We start from the raw sequence: 25,226 nt of genomic DNA on the forward strand, positions 1-25,226 counted from the left end.
GCGTTGTTGTCGCTGGTTCAATTGCAGACCCTTAGTCAAACCGTGACACAAAAAAGTGCTGAAGTATGAATTATTTAAGTTCTAAAAATAATGTTCTTTATTATAAAGATTTGATTTCTAAAGCTGTTTTTAGATAACAGTTGTAACTGACTAACCTCTTGTCCTTAAGTAATCGTGCAGATTCCTCTCTGAGATAATCTTGCACACAAACTCCTTTTTGGGGAGACTGGAGATGGCTCTCTGTCTCATATAGCAACCTTTTCTGGAGTCAGGAGTTACTGTGCAATCAGCAAAAATATCCAAGCTTCTCATTGGTGATCCTGTCTCATGTACTATGCTTCCTGCAAAGAGCTTTGCTGCATCCCATCTGCTCATCCATTAAGATCATTTCTTTGCTGCATCTGGTTGTGGCCTAGAATTGTGCCTATCTCTGGCTAGGCAAGCAAGAGGGAGTGAAGACTATGTTATACTTGGATGAAGACAGAGAAACAGTTGAAAAAGAAGGAATATTTTGAAGACAGTATCCAGTCTCAACAATAACTTGGAGTGTGGGTTATCATCTCTCAGGAGGACTAATGATGAATTTCAGTTTTTTCATCAAAAGGCTATTCTTGCAGAATTCTGGATGGCTCAGTCATGCATAGCTATCATCAGTCTTTAAAATAACATTTTGTTGAAGATAACTCGTTCACAAGCTAAAGGAATTGATTCAGGCAGCTTCTATTGCTACCTAGCTTTGATCTTCAAAAAAATAATTTCAGTTAAAGTAGCTGCATAAAATGTTTTCAAACTTGCATGGAGAAGAAAACTTGCAACAACAGTACAAGTCCTTTAACTGAGACTGCTGTTTTCAGAGGTGAATGAATGGAGGGATGCTTGATTAGAGAATATATTGTGGCATTTGTTTTAAAATACTAAAATCTTGTAGTTCCATTGATGAAGCGATTGTACTACAATTTATAAGAAAAAAAGTGAATGTGAAAGAAGCTCTAAGGTTTTTACAGTGGGTACAATAGGAAGAAGAACTATTTATGACAGTGTGACAAGAAAAGTGAAAAAGAAAAGATTGATACAAATTGTTATATAAAGCTTTCTTATTTAAAATTAAAATATTTTCTTGTGAAGATTAAAGAATGTTGTGGCTTATGACGTTGAAATACAGGCTGTATAGGGTGAATAGAAAACTCCTGCTTTTTCCTGAAGTCAGACTTTTGTATCCATATATGGATTAAAATGTTTATTCTATCATTATTACACTGTTAGAATCATGCTGTTAAAACAGATGTTGCGTTTTGGGAATTAGAATGGATCCTGTACATTTCTTACTTCCTGATAATATTAATATTGAGGCTTTGAGTGACCTAGGGGGTAGGAACTAGGTGATCTGTGAGGTCCCTCCCAACCCAAACCATTCTATGATTCTGTGATACTAACAACAACAGACAAAATGAGATTCAATGCATTAGAGACTTCTTCAGAAGAGAACCAAGAAGATATTCTAGGATTAAACTGGAGGATATTAAGGTCTTTACACAATCATGGTCTTTCATAACCAAGGACATAAATGTTTTTGATGAGTAATGTGATTAATAATGTGAAAACTGCATGTCAGAATCAATAGCAGAATAAATTCTAGCACAAGGAATTTGTCTGTTATATTTCTGAATTCTTTGGCTGTGTTAAGAGGTTTTTTACCTTCAATCTGTGCCAAAAATTTGTAGACATGATCTCCAGTGTCTACATGGGAATCTTGGTTTGGAAATACTGAATTACCATTATTTAGATAACATAGTCTCACTCTAAGAAACTTAGAATTTAGGAAATAATTGAACATCTACCAGGAAATATATTTCCTTCCTCAAGGTATTTCAGTTTCCTAACCTGAGTGCTGGTATCAGAGAATCAGACATCTGGAAACTGGTTCTGCAACTATCAGGAGGAGATTTGAAAAGTCAAGTTGTGATCAGGGTACTTTGCACAGGATGGACACTTTGAACAAACCTCAGCGTAGTGCAGTAAAAACTATGCATACATGGTGTGGTATAATTTCAAGAAGAGCAGGTTTTAGTATGCTTTTGAAAGAAAGAAGCTTCTGTTTGCCTTTCAGCTACAAGCCTATTTTCCTGTGTCCCTTAAATAATAGAAAATAAGAATAAACAATTGTGATAAACAACAATATCTGATCTTTTTCTTTAACTTGTCCTAAGCATACCTCTTATTAATATGAATGCCACCTTTTTGCCAGCCTAGCCAAAAAAAACAATGAATGACAACCTTACTCTAGGTTTCATATTTTGTGTTTGAACTGTGTATTATTTCAATAAAAGCTGATTATAGAAAAGGGAGAGAAAAGGACTTTTATTTCAGATAACTCTTGGTTTAGAGGAAGTAAAGCCTTATGTTGAAAATGTGTTGAATAATACCCTTTTGACTAAGAAAAGTGCCTATTACTGAAAAGAAATCTCACAAGACAGAAAATGTACTTAATTTATCTTGGAAAGTTGATCTAAACCTTTCAGTTTCATATTTGCCTTTTATTCACTGCAGCATGGCTGCACATGCCTTAAAAGAGAATGCTGTGCAGGGATTAAAACTTTTTTTTCTCTTGGTGAAAACATTTTTGTTCTTATGTAACACAAATGGGCTATACAATTGTCAACTGTTGCTTTTTTTCTTCAGTCTTCTGCCCTGGTAACAGAAGCTTTAAAAACAGATAATCCTCTATTTTTATTATTTTTAATAAGAGATACTGACCAAATATTTATAAGAAGACGTCCCTTTCTTTTCTTTCAAATTTCAGACGTGGGACACAGAATTGGAGAGATCTGCAGAGTCATGGGCTGAAACCTGTTTATGGGAACATGGGCCTGCAAGCCTTCTTCCATCAATTGGGCAGAATTTGGGGGCACACTGGGGAAGGTAGTTTAAGATAATATTTTATACTATATGTTGTTTTATCTAAATATAACAAAATTTGCTTAAAGGTAGAATGATAGAAGCTGCAACTTTTGAATGATCTGATCAACTACTGCTGGCTTTCATAGGTACAGACCTCCAACATTTCATGTCCAAGCATGGTATGACGAAGTGAGAGATTTCACGTATCCCCATCCTCATGAATGCAACCCATACTGTCCTTACAAATGCTCTGGTCCTGTTTGTACACATTACACGCAGGTATGTAGGTGGTTGTTTTTTTTTTTTGTTAGCTATGGAAAAAAACAGTGAAGACCTCCGGTTTGGTTGCTTTATGACATGTAGAATGTTAATCTTGCAGTATATACCACAGGGCTAAAGAACAAAGGGGGCTTGTTGTTACTAATCTCCATAGTTACAAGCATAATCTCCTAGGTTCAAGCATTGGGTGTTGGTGACACACAGGAGGGTTGTCATACAAATCTTTAGATCTCATCCTTATAAATATTGCTTCCTTAACAGGATTAAGAAAAAAGCTCACAAAGCTTGGTGTGGGCTGCCTCTGCTCAGTGCACTTTAGTGTTGGTAGTCCTTTCTGTGACATGCTGAAGAAACATCACATTTTAAAAAAAGAGATTTTGACGTGTTGCTTTAACTTTGGCAGGATTTTGAAATTGTATAAGAGCTAATTTAGTTGCTACTTCTTAAATCTGTATATCTAGCCTGATTTTTTTCTAGAGGGGAACCAGTCATTTTCTGTGAATGGGAGATATGTGACCCTCAGATGATACCAAAATCCATGTATAATATTCAATATAACGTTAGATAACCTCAAAAATACTAATTTTTAACATTTATTTGTTTTGTTTACTAGCATAATTTTCAGCTGTATTTAATTTTAAGAAAGAATTGCCTCCATATTCTTATTTACCATTTCTGTAAAAATACCTAGAATTACACTTATCTTTTACATGTGAGATCATGATGCATATATTTAGTTCTTTGTGGTACTAATTCTTCACAGTTTCTATTTCTTTCAACTGCTAAATCCTTTTCGAACTACAGAGTGAGCTTATCTTGAATCAATACAAGTTTATCACCTGTCATATTTGTTTAATTTGAATGATCCAGCTTTAGTCATTCAGATAATTCTGACATCTCTAATGCAAATTGTTTCAATAGATGACTAAAGGAAAAAAAACACCTAGGATTGCAAATGACATGAAAGAATATACAAGTAAACTCCATTATTTGAGTGGCCATGTGGCCATGGATGGCTATGTGCTTTTTAGGAAAGATAGGGTGGGGAAGCGAGGTGGTGGAGTTGCTCTTTATGTGAGAGAGCAACTAGAATGCATTGAGTTTTGTGCAGGGGCTGATGAGGGGCAAGTTGAAAGTCTGTGGGTAAGAATTAAGGGGCAGGCAGGCATGGGTGATACAGTGGTGGGGGTCTACTACAGACCTCCTGATCCAGATGACGAAGTTGATGAGGCTTTCTACAGGCAGCTGAAAGCAGCCTCACAACTACAGTCCCTAGTCCTCGTGGGAGATTTTAACTACCCCGATATCTGCTGGAAGACTCACACAGCCAGCCTTTCACAGTCTAGGAGGTTCCTCCAGTGCATTGGTGATAACTTCTTAATGCAAATGTTGGAGAAGCCGACTAGAAGAGGAGTGCTGCTGGATCTTGTACTCACCAACAAGGAGGGCCTTGTTGAAGCAGTGGTGGTCAATGGCAGCCTTGTCTGCAGTGATCACGAGATGGAGTTCAGGATCCTGTGTGGAAGGAACAGAATACCCAGCAGGACCAGAACCCTGGACTTCCACAGGGCAAACTTTGGCCTCCTCAATCAGCTGTTAAGGGAAGTCCCATGGGACAGGGTGCTAGAAAGTAAAGGGGTTCGAGACAGCTGGTCAACATTCAAGGACCACTTCTTGCAAGCACAGGATCAGAGTGTCCCAATGGTTAGAAAATCTAGTAAGGGAGCTAAGAGCTCCCTGCGTGGTTAAAAAAGTAACTGCTGGGCAAACTTAAGTGGAAAAGGAAAATCCACAGATCATGGAAGGAGGGGCTGGTCACTTGGGAGGAATACAGGACTATTGTCAGAGGATGTAGGGAGGCAATTGGAAAAGCTAAGGCCTCCTTGGAACTTAACCTTGCAAGTCAGGTTAAGGATAATAGAAAGGGCTTTTGCAAATTCATAGCTAACAAAACTAACACTAGAGGCAATATTGGCCCACTGAGGAATGAGGTGGGAGCCCTGGTGACAGAGGATATAAAGAAGGCAGAGGTGCTGAATGCCTTCTTTGCCTCTGTCTTCACTCCTGCAGGGTCTCCCTATGAGCCCCAGATTCATATAGCCCCAGAAGAAGTCAAGATAGAGGAAGAGTTTGACATGGTAGATGAAGATTGGGTTAGGGATCAGTTGAGTAATCTGGACATCCATAAATCAATGGGTCCAGATGGAATGCACCCAAGGGTGCTGAGGGAGCTGGCGGAGGTCATTGCTAGGCCACTCTCCATCATCTTCAGTAAATCATGGGCAACAGGTGAGGTGCCTGAGGACTGGAGGATAGCAAATGTCACTCCAGTCTACAAGAAGGGCAAGAAGGAGGACCCGGGTAACTATAGACCGGTCAGCCTCACCTCCATCCCTGGAAAGGTGATGGAACAACTTGTTCTTGTCACTATCTCCAGGCACATCAAGGACATGGGGGTCATCAAGAGCAGTCAACATGGTTTTATCAAGGGTAAATCATGTTTGACTAACCTCATAGCCTTCTATGAGGAAATTACTAGGTGGATAGATGATGGTAGAGCGGTAGATGTGGTTTATCTTGATTTCAGTAAAGCATTTGACACCGTCTCCCACAGCATCCTTGTGGATAAGTTGATCAGGTATGGGTTTGGTGACCAGGAAGTGAGGTGGATTAGGAACTGGTTGAAAGGAAGGAGTCAGAGAGTTGTAGTCAATGGGGTAGAATCTGGTTGGAGGTGTGTTACTAGTGGAGTCCCACAAGGGTCGGTGCTGGGACCGGTGTTGATCAACATCTTCATCAATGACCTGGATGAGGGTATAGAATGTACCCTCAGCAAGTTTGCTGATGACACAAAGCTGGGAAGAGTGGCTGACACACCAGAAGGCTGTGCTGCCATTCAGAGAGACTTAGACAGGTTGGAGAGCTGGGCGGGGGGAAACCTGATGAAGTTCAACAAGGGGAAGTGTAGAGTTCTGCATTTGGGGAAGAGAAACACCATGTACCAGTACAGGCTGGGGGCTGACCTGCTGGAGAGCAGTGTAGGTGAAAGGGACCTGGGGGTCCTGGTAGACAGGAGGATGACCATGAGCCAGCAATGTGCCCTTGTGGCCAAGAAGGCCAATGGCATCCTGGGGTGCATTAGAAAGGGTGTGGTTAGTAGGTCAAGAGAGGTTCTGCTCCCCCTCTATTCTGCATTGGTGAGGCCGCATCTGGAGTATTGTGTCCAGTTCTGGGCCCCTCAGTTCAAGAAGGACAGGGAACTGCTTGAAAGAGTCCAGCGCAGAGCTACGAAGATGATTAAGGGAGTGGAACATCTCCCTTATGAGGAAAGGCTGAGGGAGCTGGGTCTCTTTAGCTTGGAGAAAAGGAGACTGAGGGGTGACCTCATCAATGTTTAGAAATATGTAAGGGGTGCTTAAACTATTAGTATAAAATTAGAGCCATATATTTTATATCAAGGTAAAGCTTTTCTTTCTAATAAGGATATAACTGAATGACATTTTGATGGTTGCAATTAGGTTGCTTCAACCTATTTATAACAGATAGGAACATCACTTTTCTGAGTCGAGTTTTATACGTTGAAGTTTGGAGATAGTTTTGATTAGATGTTAATCAGCTTTGATTTTCACATGCCTTTCTCTTTCCTTTTCCATAGGTTGTTTGGGCTACAAGTAGCAGAATTGGCTGTGCAATTAATTTGTGTCATAACATGAACATCTGGGGACAGATCTGGCCAAAAGCAGTCTATCTTGTATGCAATTATTCTCCTAAGTAAGTAGCATGACTCCCAAAAATACCTTAAGTGGGCAAGGTACTTTATAATAATCCAGGAAATAATCTGAAAGGAAATCAGTCTGGGCTTTCTATTTTTTGTACTATTACAAACTAAAGCATTGTTCCCAAAGCAGCCTTTGGCTGCACAAATACTTCTGTGATTTTATAGAGCTTCAGTTTTCTGGTCTATGTTTTAGCATGCAACATCAGAGGTCTTTGGTGTAGTGTGATATTTGTCTGAAAAATAAGTGTACCTCTCCTTTGTGATTTTAAGGAATGTGTGACATGAAGCCCATGGTTAAGATCAAATTCTATATAATATTCCATTTAGGAGAGCAGAGCCTGTTCTCATGTAATTGAGAGATTTAGTCTTATGGTGCTATGCCAATCTAAAAAGATCTTACAGCCATTTACAGCGATACTTCAGATTTTTTGCTTCATGAACTTGCATTTGTTGTATAAAAACAACGTTATGGGCTAAGTTCTGTTTTTCATCACTTATTTATTTATATATTAAATGCTGTTTAATGTTAAGATGTTCATTTATTAAGGCTTGTTAAGCTAATTTTGATTATTTTTTTGTGTGTGTGTAAAGGGGTAACTGGTGGGGTCATGCTCCTTATAAGCCTGGCCGCCCTTGTTCCGCATGTCCTCCTAGTTTTGGAGGAGGTTGCAGAGAAAATCTTTGCTACAGAGGTATGTACTTTTTCAGCAGTACAACTACAAACAGGCAGGGAAATGTAGCCTTTCTTTTTCTTTCTTCACTATGCATTAACATAGAGGAATAGAATATATTGTGCATGTACCCAAAGACCTGGTAGGGACGTATTTTGCTATGGTGAATGACACCATGTACTTACCATATGTGAAGCCAAGCTTCACCAGAGAGTGGTGAACTGAGCTCCTGCTGATTCAAGTGCTGATTGAAGATTTTTAGTACACAAGATGTAGACTGTTGTTGTGTGATTTTTGTGTGCCTCTCTGTAACTATAGTGGAAGTCTATACAGTTATTTGTTTACAGGGAAAAGTGTTATCTTAGTGACATAGCGATGTGCATTCAGCCTGGAAAAGAGAAGGCTCTGGGGAGACCTCATAGCAGCCTTTCAGTATCTGAATGGGGCCTGCAAGAAAGCTCAGTAGGGGCTTTTTACAAAGGCATATAATGTGAGGACAAAGGGTAAAGGATTAAAACTGGAAGAGGGTAGATGTAGGTTAGGCATTAGGAAGAAATTATGTCCTGTGAGGGTGGTAAGACATTGGAACAGGTTGCCCAGGGAAGTTGTGGAAGTCCCATCCCTGGAATTGTTCAAGGCCAGGTTGGATGGGGCTCTGAGCAACCTGATCTAGTGAGAGGTGTCCCTGCCCATGCAGGGGGTTTGCAACTAGATGGTCTCTAAGGTCCCTTCCAATTCAAACCATTCTGTGATTACTATATGAAAAATAAAAAATGAGACTAGAAGACATTTGTAATTAAACAAAATGTCACCTAGGATGATAATTAACTTTCTGTCATTTCTTGTAATGCAATTCATATTTTATAGCATTGAAACACAGAATATTTTGAAGCTGCTGTTTCTTTTTGTTTCGCTCTGTGTATAAGTAATTTAGAAATTTTTGGTAATAACTTTTGGTAATTCATATGGACCCTAAATGCTGCACAAGTGTCCCCAACTACCTTACTTATGGTTCTTATTTGAGTAAGAAATGTAGATTGAGTGAGTACTTAAAAATTATTTAATTATGTATTAATAGAAGGGCCTCATTTTCAGGTGTATGTTTTTATGAAATCAACTTCTTTAATTACATGTATCTATTATGAACTTGGTAAAACTTTTCTAATGTGTAACAGAAATATCACATTTGGTTTTTTGGTTTTCTGGTGGCATAAAGAAAGTACTGAAACAGGAATGTTAAGAGCATTTTCATACCTCAGCTGTGCTGCTTGTGCTAGAAAAAAATCTTTTTCAGCATGAGAAACATAGTTGAGATTATTCAAAATAACTAAGCCTGAGGTTTTCAACTTACTAAGCAGAGGAAAGTTTGCTTTGCTTTCTTGCTTGTATTCATCTACCATTTAGAAGAACACAGCCATGTTAGCAAAATATGGTAAGGGATTTACATTCCACAAACACCGATTTATTTATTTTTGCCTGAGAGGTATTTTTTTCTCATTTTCTGAAACAGAGGGTTCAGAAAGGCCTTATTCTCCCCATGAACCAGAAGAGGAAACCAATGAGATTGAACGGCAGAGATCAAAAGCCCAGGATGCAACGTCACAAAGCCATCCAAGAACTCATTCACCTTCAGGCTCCGCAGGCACTGATGACAGTGAGAAAAATGAAGTAATAAGCACCCAGCAAATGTGTAAGGAATTTATCTGATTTGCAAGTGATCAACAAATTTGAATTGTGTAGTATCAAATTCATTGCAGTGAAATTGCTTTTTGCTTGTTTTAGCTCAGATTGTTTCATGTGAAGTAAGGCTAAGAGATCAGTGCAAAGGAACAACTTGCAACAGGTATGCTAAATTTTAAACTTATCATTCTGAGATTATTCTAAAAGGCTATATTTGTATGTTGTCTGGAATATTCTCCCTTTTTGTAATCCCAGGATTTAAGACAAAGTTTTATTTTATTAGGTATGAATGTCCTGCTGGCTGTTTGGATAGCAAAGCCAAAGTTATTGGAAGTGTACATTATGAAATGGTAAACATTTTAAAATTAGATTTTGTACTAGTAGCATGTTCAATTAGATGTCTTTTCTGTTGGAGTACTAGTTAAAATTGTATTAAGAATGCGTTTTGAAGAAATCAGTATTCATCAAAAATAAAAGCCTGTACCAGAAGTTTAGGATAGTATCAGAATCTAAGTTTGCATCTGTTGTTCTGCATGTACTGTCCAAAAGTACTTCACGCTTCTTACACATTGCACAGTAGAATTTTTGTGTCCACATACTTGCATGTAAATACAGCAATTTTGGGCTACACTCATAAAAATTGTTTCTGTAAGTGAGGTCTTCTTGCTTAGAGCTAGCTGAAAATACATGCAGTTCTACTCTGTAGAACTGAAAAACCGTATAGAAAATGAGAGCTAGTGTGAACAAGTATGCTGTAAATCAGTATAGTTTATCTCTGAGTAAGATAAAGTTGTGTTTTATTCATGTGAAACAAAATCTATACATCAATCTTAACAGAATATCTGTCAAGTTTTTAATGACACATCGTAATTCCTGATTTTTGCATATTGAATTACAATGTAAAATAGTGGCTTTGTCTGACATTGAACTGCTTTTCATACTTTGCTTTCAGCAATCCAGTATTTGTAAAGCTGCCATACATTATGGCATCCTAGACAATGAAGGTGGTTGGGTTGATGTCACTAGGCAAGGAAGGAAAAATTACTTTATCAAGTCTTATAGAAATGGCATTCAATCAATTGGGTAAGTTTTCTTAAAATATACTGAAAAATTTTCATGCAAAACATATGACAGTAATAACATTTTTTTTTCATACTTTTTATCATAAAGAATATGAAAATGCTATGAAAAGGCATGTGGATATTCAGGTATTGTATCCATTCTGAAACTCTAGCCAGTGTTTAATGGTGGGCAGAAAAGTGATGCAATAAAGATGTAAAAGTAGGTGAAAGTATTTACAAAATCTCTTAGGCAATAACTTAGTATTTGTAGTTAAGTAATCTCAACATTGGGAGTATTCAACTAATTACTTTGTAAATGTATATATTATAGAAAACTAGTGTGCACAAGCTCTGAAGTAGATTCTTTTACATCTTTTGGACAAAGCTAGTACTATTTCCAGGGTTGGCCTATGGATGTGGTAGTCTATTTCAGCTAATAGGGCAATGACCTTACAAGTTTGTGTTGGGAAGTGACTCTCTTGCATTGTGCGTAGGAACAGTATAAACCAAGTAGCAAATACACCTCTTCCTATATGTTTGATAGTTTCATCAGTATTCCAGAATTTACATATGTTATTTTGTGCACAATTTCTGCATTGGCCTGTGATGGAATAATAAATGTTGCATACTGTGGAAGCATCATTTGGAGGTGCTCAGGTGCTTGCCTTGAGACTGGTATGTGAACACAGGTCCAAGTTCTTGCTGACATGCTAAAAGGAAAACCAGAAGTACAGTTTGTAAAACTGGAGTATACCTGGTTGTTTCTGTATGTAGTTATACAAGGATAGGACAACATCAGTAATACTATTTGCAGATCTAAGATACTGTTACTATTTGCAAATTAGACTTCACTATATCTTAATTTGTTCTGCAGAGATATACACTTCTGTCCTTATTTCTGTCTATAGTTAGTGTATGTCTAATAGTAGTATGTGTGTAACAGTTGATGTATGAGCAATACTGAACTTAGAAAGCAGAATTTTGCTGGGTGATACATTTGGCTCACGTGTGAACCCAAGGGTAAGAAGATTAAGGGGATAGGTAGAGGTTGTAGGTTGTGCTCTCGCTCTGTGCTGTGCTAACAAATGTCACATGCTATGACACCTGTCAATTTCTCTTTTCAACAGATTTACCTAATCCAGGATAGAGAGAAACCACTGACCAGGTAGACTAAATTCAGTGGCCTATAATTTTGGCTACCTCAGTAGCACTTAAGGCATCAATATCAATCTGTTTCTTTGGGTCATCCTGTGATCTGGCTGTGGTTTAAGTTACCTCCCCTAAAAATGAAGATACAGACAAATACCTCTTTTTTAAATGCTTTGAGACAAAGTGAGAAGTAAATCTTGTTTATATTAATACTAACATATTAGGACCCTGTTTTCTTACAAATCTAAGAATAGTTAGAACTGTAGAAAATTTTCAAACTAGAAGGAATTTTATTTCCTATCACTTGAAATCTGTATGTGTTTGTGCCATCTGAGACAAAACTATGAGTGTCTAGGCTTCAGATGTGTTCAGCACTTGTCCTCTGAAAATTGGAACTCAGAGTGAGGTATTAAGACTTGGTTTTCTTTGCTATGGGCATGGATAATTTTTGTTGTTTCTAAACAGTAATGGCTGTTTTGGTTTTGTGATTCAGTTTTTGTAAAAAAAATAGATGCCTTAAAGATAAAAGGCCACTAAAGGAACAAACCTATACTTTCCTCTCTATATTTCACTAAACTGCCACAATGTGTGCACATAAATGACATAAATATTATTTAATGTCCTGTAGTATTAGGACATCACCTTTTAGGGTGAATTTGTGAAGTACTGTGATTAGGCATCTGCTTCATAAGTCAGTCACTAAACTAAAGGCTTTGGGATAAATAGAGACGATTTACTAAAGTTTCAACCTTCAAAAGGCCTATCAATGAGGCTGGGGATACCTCACAGCTACCTGACTAACCAGTATCTCTAGATGGAGCTTTGCATAAACTATGTATCTATTCAATTAATAAATGAAATGAAATTGATCTCACCTCTAGTGCATATTGCAAAACAGGAGAGAAAAGGGAACGTCAGTGCAACACACAGCAAACTTCCTAATCTTCGTCTCCTTTGATTTATAATCAGGATTGCTGATACAAATGTTTCTTCAACTGTTGCATTTTCATAGGGTAGAATACCATTTTTAGCAATATCTCAGCAAGCAAATCAACAATGGAATACAGTGAACTATTCCCCACTAGTGTTTGACAATGCTAGGACAACAGAAATATGAGCTAACTCTATGAAAGCAAATTGGAATCCAATATCAGCAAATATGAAATTGGTGAGCCATATAGCTAACTAAACTAATGCAGGCAATCAGCTTCTGAATACAAATTGCAGTGCGGTGCAGAACACAGGAGTCGTTTGCTCCATAGGTGAATAGGAAATAATTTTATTGTTTGGTTGGGTTTTAAAATAATACTTAACCTTACGGGTACCAAAAGCATCAGCAGCTTCTTTGTTACAGTTGAAAAATACTAGAATTGCATATCCAATGACTTAAAAGAGAAGTAAAATAGGAGATAAAGAGGAGTAAAATAGAAGTTTTCATTGGTTGAAATATAACAGAATGTATATAACTGACTATATGTAACAAGAGTAAACTAATACATCTGAGTGCCAAACCATTACTGAGAAAAACACTTTCACATTGTTATACTGTTTTTTTAGTGGTACTGGTGATAGTTTAACATAAACACAAGAACTGAAAGTAAAATTTAATTAAATTTTTCAAAATGGCTGCCAGGAGAAACACTTCAGCATTGGAGCTGTTTGTAGGAACAAACCTTTAGGGGGAAGTGAATGGTCTCTTCTAGTAGATGGATCCTTCTTTGTGACCACAGAATTTGCTGGCTGCATTTTGAGGGACAAATAGATTGCATAATTTGTTCTTAGTGCACTTATTCTCTTAGAAAATTAAATTACAGAAAGATTTTAACATGCTTTTCTGATTTTCAAACAGATTCACTGGTAGTAGAAAGTAAATGTGTCATTGCAGTAAGTAGATTCACAACTGGGAAGAGGGAGTACAGTGAATACAAATTGATTTGGGATGATGTCTTGAGTTTATTTCTAGATTCTCTAATAAAAATTCTTCTAGCTAAAGGAAATAACCGAGATATGCTATTTACTGACTGTTTCTATTATTTCTTCTTCAGAAAATATCAATCTGCTAACTCCTTCACTGTCTCTAAAGTAACAGGTTAGCATTTATTTCTTATAAACTCAGTACTATATTGAGTTACATTTTTTCAAAATAGCACACATTTATTTTTTTCTGTTTTGCTTTCTTCAGTTCAAGCTATCACCTGTGAAACGACAGTGGAACAACTATGCCCATTTCAAAAACCAGCCTCACACTGTCCAAGGTAAAATTCTTGTGACTTTTATTAAAGTGTTGCCATATTTTCAGTGAATTACAGAAAATTGTTTTGTATGATAAAGGTGACAAAAGTAGCCAGAGAAATGAAGTCAGAAATGTTTTACTGCTGTTTTAGTCCTTGGCCTGAGTAGAAGTCCAGGTAGGTAAATACAATCTACAGGCTTTTTTATTAGGAGAATTTAACTTCCTTTTGCCCATAAAGATCTTACTTTGGTCCCTTGGCAAATCTTAGTGAAGTCGTTGTTTAGACTAAAGACTGCAAAGAAAGATGAATTTTTGTTTTTCATAGTCCACTGTAATAGCTTTGGACTTTGGACAAAATACACTAAAATATACTTTTTTTCAGTTTATTTGCCTAAAAAACAGATACAATATAATATGATACCAATAGTTAGACAGCTTATCAACTTGTTGGGGAGTTCTGAAGGACAGAGTGAGCAAATATGTTGGCAAAAAAAATTGAAACACATAAAGTTAAAGTAAGGTCTGATCTGCAGGTCAGTTAACAGCTTTAAATATGCATGCCATTTCTTTGAAGCTGGTGTTTTAACTCTTTGAAAGGATCTTGTGCTGCAATATTTTGAGGAAGGAAAGCAGTAACAGTTCTTAAAACCATAGATGAGTGAAAGGTAAATACAGTGTAGCATGTTTTACCACAAACTAAGCTGGAGATATCCACAGGATTACTTTCATAGCAATCCTACAGCCAATACAGGAAACAAGTACAAAGCCAGAACTGCTAGGAAAATATGTCTTCATGTAGCACTTGGGTCCATGGAGTTGTTTGGTGTTTGGCTATAACTCCTGGCTTTCTAGCTGGAAGAGCTGAAGAAGTGAAGGAGTGGAATGCAGGAATGCATGGGTACAATTTCATAATTCCATCTTTTTCTTTCTTCATTATTAAAAACTAAAACTAGTTTCAGTAAGAGGTCTGTCTTTAAGAAAATTTAAAAATAAAAATAGAGTTAAAATATCTGATTAAATCTGATGCATCAACTTAAGGAACTTCACAACATCAGTAACTCATTCAAGGTTCTGTGCATGCTCTCAATTCTGAAAATGCAGTCTGAAGAGTTGGAAGCAGTAATTAGAAATGGCATGGATTGCAGAACCTCATTTTTTCCCTCACATGCCCTAACCATAAATCAGCAGGTCTTTACAAGACCTCTTGTCATCATGCTTCCCTCAGATAAAAATATTTCCTAGCTGCATCCTCCTGTTTCAGTTACCCATCTGGTAAGACACTAGTATGCCCACATGATGTGACATTCCAAGTATCGATTGAAGTGTGGATAGCATCCCAGAGCTGCCCCACATAGAGTGGCTCCGAAGCCTTTAGGGGATGACCCATTGTTTAAATGAAAGGGCTCAGAGCAGACCTAGAGCTGACTGACATTTCTTCCTTGTAGCATATTTTAATTACTAAACCAGATGCTTAACACCCTCTATAGTACTGTTAGCTTCCCACATGGCTTTCCTGTGCAACTTGGAGCTATAGTAGGCATGAATCACAGAAAGTTTTTTCTGAAATGCTAACAAAATGCAGTTGAGTAAACACAAGTTTTATTTCAGTAACTTTGCGATCTCCTGGGATCAGCTAGGAATGTCATTACTTTGCAGAGTTTTGCATTTTAGCCACAGATACCAAGTGTTCACTTTCATTATAAGTTGCTAAATAGGCTTGCATCACCAGGTTGTCAGCATTATAGCAGATCTGCCTTTCCTGAGAAGGTGTTCAACTGTACAGTTTGTTCAGGATGCTTTAGGCAATAATCAAAGGGTGAACAGTCTCTCTTCTCACTGGCTTTTCTACTGTCCTCACATACATTGAACAAGAACACCATGTGCTTATCCAAAGGGAAGAAGACCAGACCTGTTGAAGAATGCTTTCAAGCACTTTATTATGAACTACAACGTACATCAGCAATGCTTTCACCTGTATTGTCAAAGCCTCAAAAACTGAGAGCCTTTACGTATCAGTATGGACCCATGCGTATTCATAATTAAATTGATTTATAGTCAATTATGCTGATGTTGAATATGATATAGTAATACTGTCATATAATTATTCCTAACTGCATGTGATTTCTTGTTGATATTTCAGGGTGTATTGTCCTCACAACTGTATGCAGGCAAATCCACACTATGCTCGTGTAATTGGAACACGAGTTTATTCTGATGTAAGTATAATGATTTAAATTGCATTATATAATATAAAATCTTATTAAAAGCTATAATGTTAAGATCATACAATCATAGAATGGTTTTGGTTGGAAGGAACTTTTAAAGGTCATGTAGTCCAACCCCATGACATGAGCAGGGACATCTCCCACTAGATCAGGTTGCTCAGAGCCCCGTCCAACCTGACCTTGAGTGTTTCCTGGGATGGAGCATTTGCCACCTTTTTGGGCAGCCTGTTCCAGTGTTTCACCACCCTCATTGTAAAATATTTCTTTTTGATATCTAGTCTTAAGTGTACCCTCTTTCAGTTTAAAACCATTACCCCTTGTTGTATCACTACAGGCCCTGCTAAAAGGTTTTCCCCATCTTTCTTAAAATATAATATAGACATCCAATTTTCCTCTATTTGATGATTTTTTACACAGTCTTTTCAAAAGTTCCCTCTCAGAGGCCCCCATTTAAGTTAATAGCACTCAGCTGCTGAAGATACAGCAAGTTATTTGAAAATTCAGCGTAGACTTCAGTAGTTTCTGGACGCATATTTTCATTTTTTTAACAAAGTTCCCACCAATTTGTTCAATGTTGTCAGTGTATATTCATTTAAACCCTTGCGCTTTAGACCCTGATGCAACCATATCTTCTGTCAGATGGACTGCAATTTCAAATACATCTGCTGTAACAAGTGAGCAAATGACTTCTCTGTATCTGTAAACAATACTGTCTGTGAATACTAAAACAATGAAAAACTAAAAAAGGACACACTTATTAAATTGATTATTTTCTATAAATACTTCACCTAAAACTAGTTCAGTAATATATTACAATGTACAAAATACCATATCACATTATGTAATGATAATTTCCATTTAAAGTATCTTAGTTTTATAATTTAGAATAATAGAATCATAGAGTGTCTTGGGTTGGAAGGGACCTCTAAAGGTCATTTAGTCTATCCTCCCTACAAGGTCTACTTGGTTAATTTCTTGAAACAGATGGGGTTTTTGTGGCATTCCTGCAAATTGCTTTGTTTGAAAAATGCCTATGTGTACGTGGATATATGCATATATGCATGTAGCTATTTGTTTGCACTAGAACTTAGGCTACCTGGATTCAGTAAATTTTATAGATTTTGTAAAGGTAATATGAAAAATAAGCATATAACATTAATAGGTGTCACTAATGCAGAAAGATATGTTTTAAAATAACATTTTTGTAGTATTCATGAGAATGAGAAGCTAGTTGTTGTTTTTTTCTGAATAGAGTTATAATGGTCTGAATAAGAAATGTAGTATGTGTGATTCTCAGCAGACAAGTACAAATTACTTATTCTTCATATGGCCCAAACGCGTTTCCACCTTTGCAATTTGTGTCCCTGCTTGCGCCACTGCTAAGAGTTTCCACATGGCAATATTTTGTCTTATAGGGAGACCAGGAAAAAAACAAAGTTTGCTCCAAGCTTGTGCTGAAGAGCTGGTTCTACCTTTCAACTTTGGTTAATCCATTTAATCTAAAACTTCTTGAGTCTTTCTTCTGGAGTTTCAGAACTGTGTCATAACGAGCATTTTAACAAAATGTGTTTGTTTAAAGCCGTTTTCGATATGACCTCATTTGTGAAATAAAAACCTGCCCAAGAACTGAAACATGTTAGGCCTGATGTGATTGAACTCTGTTGGAGAGAATCTTGCAGCACCTGCCTATGCCAAAATAACAAACATTTTTATAGAGAGAAGGAGAGGCTACAATAGTTTAGCTGAAAATCCATTCACTTGCAGATTTTTTTTGTAAAATTTTATTTAAATGAACACACCCTAGGTTTTTATATGGTAGAATTTCTTAACCACGTTCCAGGTGCCTTATCAGAATTTCTAAAGAGGTTAAGTTTATATTTATCCTGTTATTTTCACAGTAGGCAACATTTCCCCAAAGACAATCTCTTACTGGTAGTGACTCTATACGATGGATGTTAATTTGAGCAATTCTACAAAAAAAAATTGAGCCTCCTTTTGGGACTAGAGATCAACAAATGTCTTACCTAAAGAATTTGAAGGATTTGTATAATTTCATACCATTTGAGGACTTTGGCCACATTCTTTTTTTCAGTAACTATATATGAAAATATTTCCTTAATGCTTGTGCAAAAGTATTAGTAATTCTCTGTCATGGCAAGCTGTAAACAATAGGATGTAAATAATAGAGTTCTGTAGTCCTGTGATGGTGAGTGAGTGATTAAAATTCCTTTGCAGAGTACTTCTGTGCTATGATATGTATTTGGTATTTTGCTGAGTAGCTGAAGAAAGAAGATAATTAAGCAGCTTGGTATTCAGATTCTATGACCTGTTAAACACTAACAAATTTTACACGGCAGCAAAGCAGGGTCATACAATGCTATATGAAATGTTTATGTTAACTTGAAAATACTGCCTTATATATCCTTTGGAGTTTGTTAAAACAAAAGAAAGAAATCCAAATCTCTGATTAAGACTTCCAGGAAGTGGCATAAGGCTGATACTGTAAAATTAAGTTACCAATATTTAGTGGTAAACCTAAGTGTGAAATCCTGCTCTGCTTAAATTAACAGGAGGTTCAGCTCAACAGTTCAAGGAAGTGTGATCAGGATGACACAATATTATTCAGTATAGGACATGTTATGACATCAGTACTGGAATCTGATTCCATTTAGATGAGGATTGCCAAACCAATGAGAAGCTCTTCAAAGCTCAAAGCAGATAATACTTTCTAAAAAATATATATTCTGTATATATTGATAAAACTGTATGCACTTACTAATCTGTATTCTTACAGGTTAGTTTATAATTATGGATGTATACCCCTTTAATTGTTCAAATATTAAAAAAATATGCACATTTTTTCTCCAGTCTCATCTGGAAAGCAGCATCAGAGTTGGTCTAATAAACTACATTCTTTTCACTTCTCCTTTTTCACATATTTCATGTATCTACCATTTAACTATAGAGTGTTGTGTATTAGACAAGCCATACTTCATTGATCCAGTAACCCTAATGATGACTCCATCCTTTACTGGAAATAGCTTCCAACAAAAAGTCAATCAGCCTTCTGTCAAAATCTCCACCGTTTGACTTTCCCTTTTTTGTTCACTTGACCAGAAACTTCTAAATAATATTGGAACAGCCGGTATCTTAGCTACTGTCAAATGCAATTATAAAGATACCTGCCTATATAATGGCTACATAAAATTGATTACTATTATAGAGGTGACAAACTTTGATCTTTCTTTTATCCTCTAGCATTTTATGTATCTGCAATGTCAACTGAAAACAAACTTGCTACTATTTGTTAGTCCTGTTAACTAATACTGTTCTTGCAGTTCTTAGTGTTGTTAATTGCTTGTGAATCTGAACTTTGATTGTTTAGACTTTAATCCTATATTGCAGAGACCATTTTCCCCCGTCTGTATTTGAAATTGCATATGGTCAATCTGGCTTAAGTTACTTGCATAATATAAGTACATAAAGGACTTAAGTAATCCTAAAAATCAGGTGACTTTAGGTGTTCAGAATATAACAGAAGTCTTGTAGCCTTGGGAGGAGGAGAGAAAGAACATAGAAGCATAAGTGATATCCCTTCTGGCATGTTCAAAAACTGCAGCCAGCAGTATGAAGAGAAAAACTCTAAAAGTGTCTTAGCAGAAGATTCTTTGCATAAACAATTTTAAAACCTTGCTCCTAGGTACATTTTAACATCAAAAGGCAAACTATATAACAGTGAAACTGCCAAGTTTTGTGCTTGGAATGAGTGTAGGAAAATCATTGCTATTTTAAATTCCTCATTTTATATAGCATTGAGATTACAAAATAGCTATGGTAACAGATACAAATTATTCTAATTATAACTGGAAGAAATGCAATTCTTGTTTAAATAGTGGTCTGTGTGACCAGTTATTGATATTTATGTTGGCTAAGATTTTAAGGTTGCTTGAGGAGAGACCTATTGCTGCAAAGGCTTTTTCCACAAAATATCTTGGCTTCAAGTGGAGATTCACTCACTGTAGATGGAGCTACACTTTACTGTGCTGTGTATTGAAGACTGAGACCTGCATTCTGGAGTATCTAAGAAGTTTCATTCCTCTGACAATTAATTTTTAAAATGCTGAAAGAGTAGTACGGGGCTTGCAAGTTAAATCAATTATTTAAGTGAACATTTTCAAGATTGCCACTGAGCAATTCTTCTGTGAATGTTTTTTATACTACATTGGTTCATGAGAGGTGTTAGTGGCCAGAGAATATACATTTCACTCAGATGGAAGTGCTGTTAACTTCACAAATTTGCCTACGTAAAGTGTGTGGAGTTAGACCCTGATTTTAAAAGTTTTCTTTTGAAGCAATTTTGATGTATTTACCTCCTGACTCTTATTTCCTCACTCAGTTAAGGAGCTAAAGCTATTAATCTGCCTTTAATCAGCTGTCATAGCTAAGGGATGATTTTAGGCATCTCTCTTCTGTTTGATGCTCAGATTATACCTTTAATCTAATTATCTTTCAATATTTGCCCATTCCTGGATAGAAAATGGTGTTGTTCCCTTTGAATATGGATCCTTTCACTACTGTTTGAGGTTTTGCATCTAGGGATGGAATTATTGCAGTCTATCCCCCACCTTTGGGGTAGGACATCCTCTTAGAAACATATGACTGCACTGTCCCTTGGCTGTTCTATTGTTCCCCTTTTTGGCTGTGGCTGGGGATTAAACTGAATCTCCTTATCTATAATAATTAATGAGACTAAAATTTGAGCTTTACTACCTCTTTGCTGTTCAAGTGAAGGCTACTAGAGCCTTCTATTTTGTAAGGCTCATGAATTCAAACATATGCCTGAGCCTTGAACTGAAATAACCTGAAATAAATGACTTAGGGGTCATGCTGTAGGAGACCTTTGAAGAGGCAATGCCAGTACTGTTTTAATTGGCCTATTTGCTATGAAACTGATTTAGATACTGTAAGTTTAATAAAATTAGTCATGCAATAAATAGAATTATTTTATGTTTGCTAGGACTTGATTTAAATGTCTTGGTGAGTTTCCTTCTAAACAATTTTGAAACACAAGGATGAATGAAAACGAATCTTCTCCTCATTCTTTCTTAGATATCCAGTATCTGCCGGGCAGCAGTTCATGCTGGTGTAGTCCGCAACCAGGGTGGTTATGTTGATGTTATGCCAGTAGACAAAAGAAAGGTGTACGTTGCTTCCTTTCAAAATGGGATCTCTTCAGAAAGGTACAGAGCCCACTTTCAAAGATTATGCTTTACGCTTCACCTCAATAAGATTTACAAAGCCATGCATGGTGTCTGTTTGTATCTGGGTCAGAGCTGGAAACCAAACTAAGAGGCCAATATGGGTGATTTACAGAGCTTGTGTAACAGCTGTGGTGACTTTAAAGAAGCTGTGGTACCAGAGCTGCCTGCCTCCTCTAAGCTCATAAACCATTACTCTAGAAAGCTACTTATGACATAAAATAACTCTCTTGTTTGCTGGTTCTGTTGAAACTAGCACAGTATTTTATAAGAAAATTGCCTTTGCTTTCTTTGGGATTTTTTAAAGATTAACATGAGTGATTTATCTGTCTGAGTTTGAGGATCTACAATAGCCATGCACTAATAGCAAGTTCATTGGCTCATGAGAAAATGGTCATTACTGAACTGATTTACATGGCATTGGACTAGTGAGCTTGGATCATAAATAATTTCACAAACATTAAAATTCACAATAATTAAAAAATTTATTTTTTAAAAATGTTTGGACTGTTTTGAACTGTTTATTCTGAAAGTCAGGTAGTTACTATGAAAGGTCATTCAGTTGTATTAAGTGTTTTTATGCATGTTATGATGATAACATTTGGCTTCAAATTGCAAATTTAAATTTAATAGCTGAAAGAGTTCTGCAGTTCTAAAGGGAGAAAGAGAAATTACCTTAAAAAAATCATTTAGCACTTTTGTAGTTTTATAAAGCTAAGAATGATTGTTACCTCTAAAACTGCAGGCTTTCCAGGACTTTTATGAGGGGAAAAAAAAACTCCAAATGTTTCTGTAGAGAACTTGGAAGTAGGAAAAGACAGAGTATTCTTTTCTTGTTTTAATTGATGGTGTGGTGATTTGTTGACTTTTTTCCTCAAACCTTTCAACAAACCTGGAAACTTGTAAAATACAGTTTTCCTTTGCTTAGTGGACTTAATTTACGTATTCTTTGGCCTTTCCACATGACCATCCAGTTCCCTCTGAAAGAGTTCTTCCATACTGATACTTCTGCCCTCCACCTAAATTGAGTAGTGATGTAGCCAGGAAGAATGTTGCAGATTAAATCACTATTTGCACTTTACTGTCTTGGTAAAGTCTGGAAGGTGCGAGGTTTGGAGAACAGTCCCAATCAGGTTTTCTGTGAAGCAGAAGATGGGTTGTAATGCACTTGCAGGCAACCTGTTTCATTCTGCACTTTCTTATTTTCACCTCCATTTCCCTTTCCTTCCCAGATATGCCTCTGGCAGGGTTTGCAAAAAAAAGCAATGAGGCCATTAAATACGACACCTAGTTCAGTTTATAAGACATTAATATTTAATATAACAAATTTCATTGCAGCTGGGTAGGCTTGTTTAATTTCTTTTGAAGCCAGATATTTAACCAGTCAGAACACATTTCCTTTGTTTCTGTGAAATGTTCTCTTTAGAAATCTGTTTTTCAGCACATAAGCAACTAACAAACAAGTGATCTCTCAGATCTGCAAGTTCTGTCTGAATATCGTTAGTAATAAGATGCATGCTTTCTCTTTCTCCTAAATCCTTTCTATAGTATTTTACTTCAATAGAGCTTTATTCTCTAAAACAGAATCCTTCATCTCAAAGGATTACTTTATTTATTTTTTTTATGTTATGATTTGTTCCTAATTAGCTGCTGGGAAGAAAAATTAATCTGAAGTTTATATAATGTTTTGTTTGTAACGGCTTTAAAAAAATCTTAGTTAAAGTTATGAGTAGTCCCAGGAAGTGTTGCAGAATCCTAGAATTATATTTAGCAATTGAAAAAAGTTGTCTTTGGAGTGTTACAGTCTTAAAAATAACATCAGGAATATTTTTCTGTTTCAGTTTACAGAATCCTCCAGGAAGCAAGGCATTCAGAGTATTTGCTGTTGTTTGAATCTAACAAGTAAAATGTAAAACACATGAGTGAAACCAGAGCTCTTGGAAGAGAATAATAAAGGTCATTTCTTGTAATTCCTAAAATTTGTATAAAGCTGTAACATTATTGTACAGAAGATATATACTGCTTTCCACCAAAAAGTTTAAATTACATATATATCTTAAAAAAAATGTGTAGAAGTAAACATGGGAGAAAATTTCATTACAAAAAGCTATAATGATATATATTTTGAATCCTGTGTTAAATATTGCTATATTTTCTTAGCAGTTACTCCTATACAGTTAATTCAAAGCTCATAAATGTTGTTTTTCTTCATCTGAATATATTATTATATGGTGCTTTATATATGCCACTAACAGTAACCTTAAAACTATACCATAGAGAGGCCTGAGTTTTTATTTCCTATGTACATAAAAGAAGTCATCCCAGTAATTCAGTATTATAAATCATGCCTTAAAATAAAAATATGTAACTTTGCGATGATTTACAGTAGCGTTAGCCATGCAACCAAAAATAAGAGCTAGACTGTGTTCAGTTTCACACTAATCATAAGTACAAATACCTATTTTGAAGTAAAATGAAAAATATGAAATATAGGGAAGTCCTGGAAAAAATATTTTTAGAAACTGGGCCAATGATGTTTATTATTGCTTAAATATGTTAATACATAAAATGTTTATTGGATGGTGCTAAACTCTCTTGTTCAAATAACCAACTCATTATGGCCCACTCCTTCACAGATACTCAGCTATCTTGGGATGGGTGAGTGAGAGAGACACATATATATATATATAACCTTGAAGGATCTGAGAAAATTTTCACATTGAGAATTGGAGTAACCTGAAATTAAGGAATAAGCCATTGGTTCTGCAATGCAGTTCTGCACACATACATGCTTTATTTTTGTGACGTGACTCCTTCAATTTACCTACAGTGGGTTTCAGAAAAAATGTAGAATTGTACACATAAATAAAAATTTGCAAGCTTCAGGCCTTAAGCTGTGCATGGTATCCGTATACTATACATTAATATGAGGGTAAATCTTCAAGAAAAACTTAAAAGTGGTAATAAAGGCTAACCTTGCTCCTCATGACCTGGCAAATACTCCTGCAGGCCAGGAAGTATAGTGGTACGGAGTCCAGTGACAATTATGTCATCTGTTGCTTCATCATTTTTAAAGTATTCATTTATGGTGAACAGCCTTGTGTTTTAATTTTACCATATTATGGTATATGAAGAACATGTAGTGGTGATACTATGTTTCTTTCTGTGAAAAGTGTATTGGTGCTTTAAGACTGAAAAGCTGATAAACTTTATTTTTTGGTATTTTTTATTTCTGTTGTTGAGTTTATTTCCTTCCAACTTGTAAACTTATTCATATTCTTAATGTTTCAGAATACTATATTCAGCCTTCTGTTTTGCTACATATACTACCTCATGTAGTTAGGCAAGCTTCGTTAGTTTTTTTAATCTGTTTTGAATAAAATCAGTTTACATTGTAAGAGTGTGTTTGCCAGCCTTTATTTTTGTTTGTCTCACCTCAAGAAGAAAACAAACAGAAGCTGCCCAAAATTTACTTGTTAGTTTCTGATCGAAACATTGGAAATATAGGACCCAGCAGATGTAGTCTGAGGTTCTAAAAATCTGTAAAGGCAATTTAGGCACACAACTTCCATTTACTGCCTTGAGAGATTTATGGATAAATCTTTTGGTCATTTTTTCAAGTTTTGGCCAATGTCTTTGGGAACAGATTGCTATGTCACTTTTATGGGGGACTCTGTGCCAGGAAACAATTTTTTAAAAGCAACCACCCTTTATTCAGTCCAGCTCTTTGTTCTTGTGGTAAAAGTTTATAGTATGAAGGTTGGTAGATACATTTGTTGGAAGTAAGTGCATTTTTATATTACACATGCTTTTTTGCGTCATAAGACTAATGGTCAGCTTCAGAGTTCTGTTTGGGAAATCTATTTGATCAATGAGTGAGGCAGAGAGTCTTGGATGTATAACACCCTTTTTTGCAGATGGTGGCAGGGGGGCATTGAGAGAAACTTTATATAGATTTTGCAATTCTAGCAATAACCATTTTTCAGAATTGAAA

General features: G+C 36.2%; 1 protein-coding gene across 1 annotated transcript in view; it reads left to right on the top strand.

The window, feature by feature from the left end:
* The window catches only part of CRISPLD1 (cysteine-rich secretory protein LCCL domain containing 1), a 39,899-nt gene extending 16,194 nt beyond the window's left edge, over positions 1–23,705 (top strand). Inside the window, exons 2-14 of the mRNA XM_009995581.1 lie at positions 2,801–2,919; positions 3,045–3,177; positions 6,833–6,948; positions 7,547–7,647; positions 9,137–9,316; positions 9,409–9,469; positions 9,590–9,656; positions 10,259–10,389; positions 13,562–13,605; positions 13,699–13,771; positions 15,890–15,965; positions 21,084–21,214; positions 23,074–23,705. Coding sequence (XP_009993883.1) covers positions 2,801–2,919; positions 3,045–3,177; positions 6,833–6,948; positions 7,547–7,647; positions 9,137–9,316; positions 9,409–9,469; positions 9,590–9,656; positions 10,259–10,389; positions 13,562–13,605; positions 13,699–13,771; positions 15,890–15,965; positions 21,084–21,214; positions 23,074–23,125 — 1,284 coding nt within the window. The 3' untranslated portion in view covers positions 23,126–23,705. The remainder of the gene's footprint in view (positions 1–2,800; positions 2,920–3,044; positions 3,178–6,832; positions 6,949–7,546; positions 7,648–9,136; positions 9,317–9,408; positions 9,470–9,589; positions 9,657–10,258; positions 10,390–13,561; positions 13,606–13,698; positions 13,772–15,889; positions 15,966–21,083; positions 21,215–23,073) is intronic.
* The last annotated feature ends 1,521 nt before the right edge of the window (positions 23,706–25,226 follow it).

Source organism: Chaetura pelagica, unplaced genomic scaffold (genome assembly GCF_000747805.2).
Source record: "Chaetura pelagica isolate M959 unplaced genomic scaffold, ChaPel_1.0 scaffold83, whole genome shotgun sequence".
NCBI lineage: Eukaryota > Metazoa > Chordata > Aves > Apodiformes > Apodidae > Chaetura > Chaetura pelagica.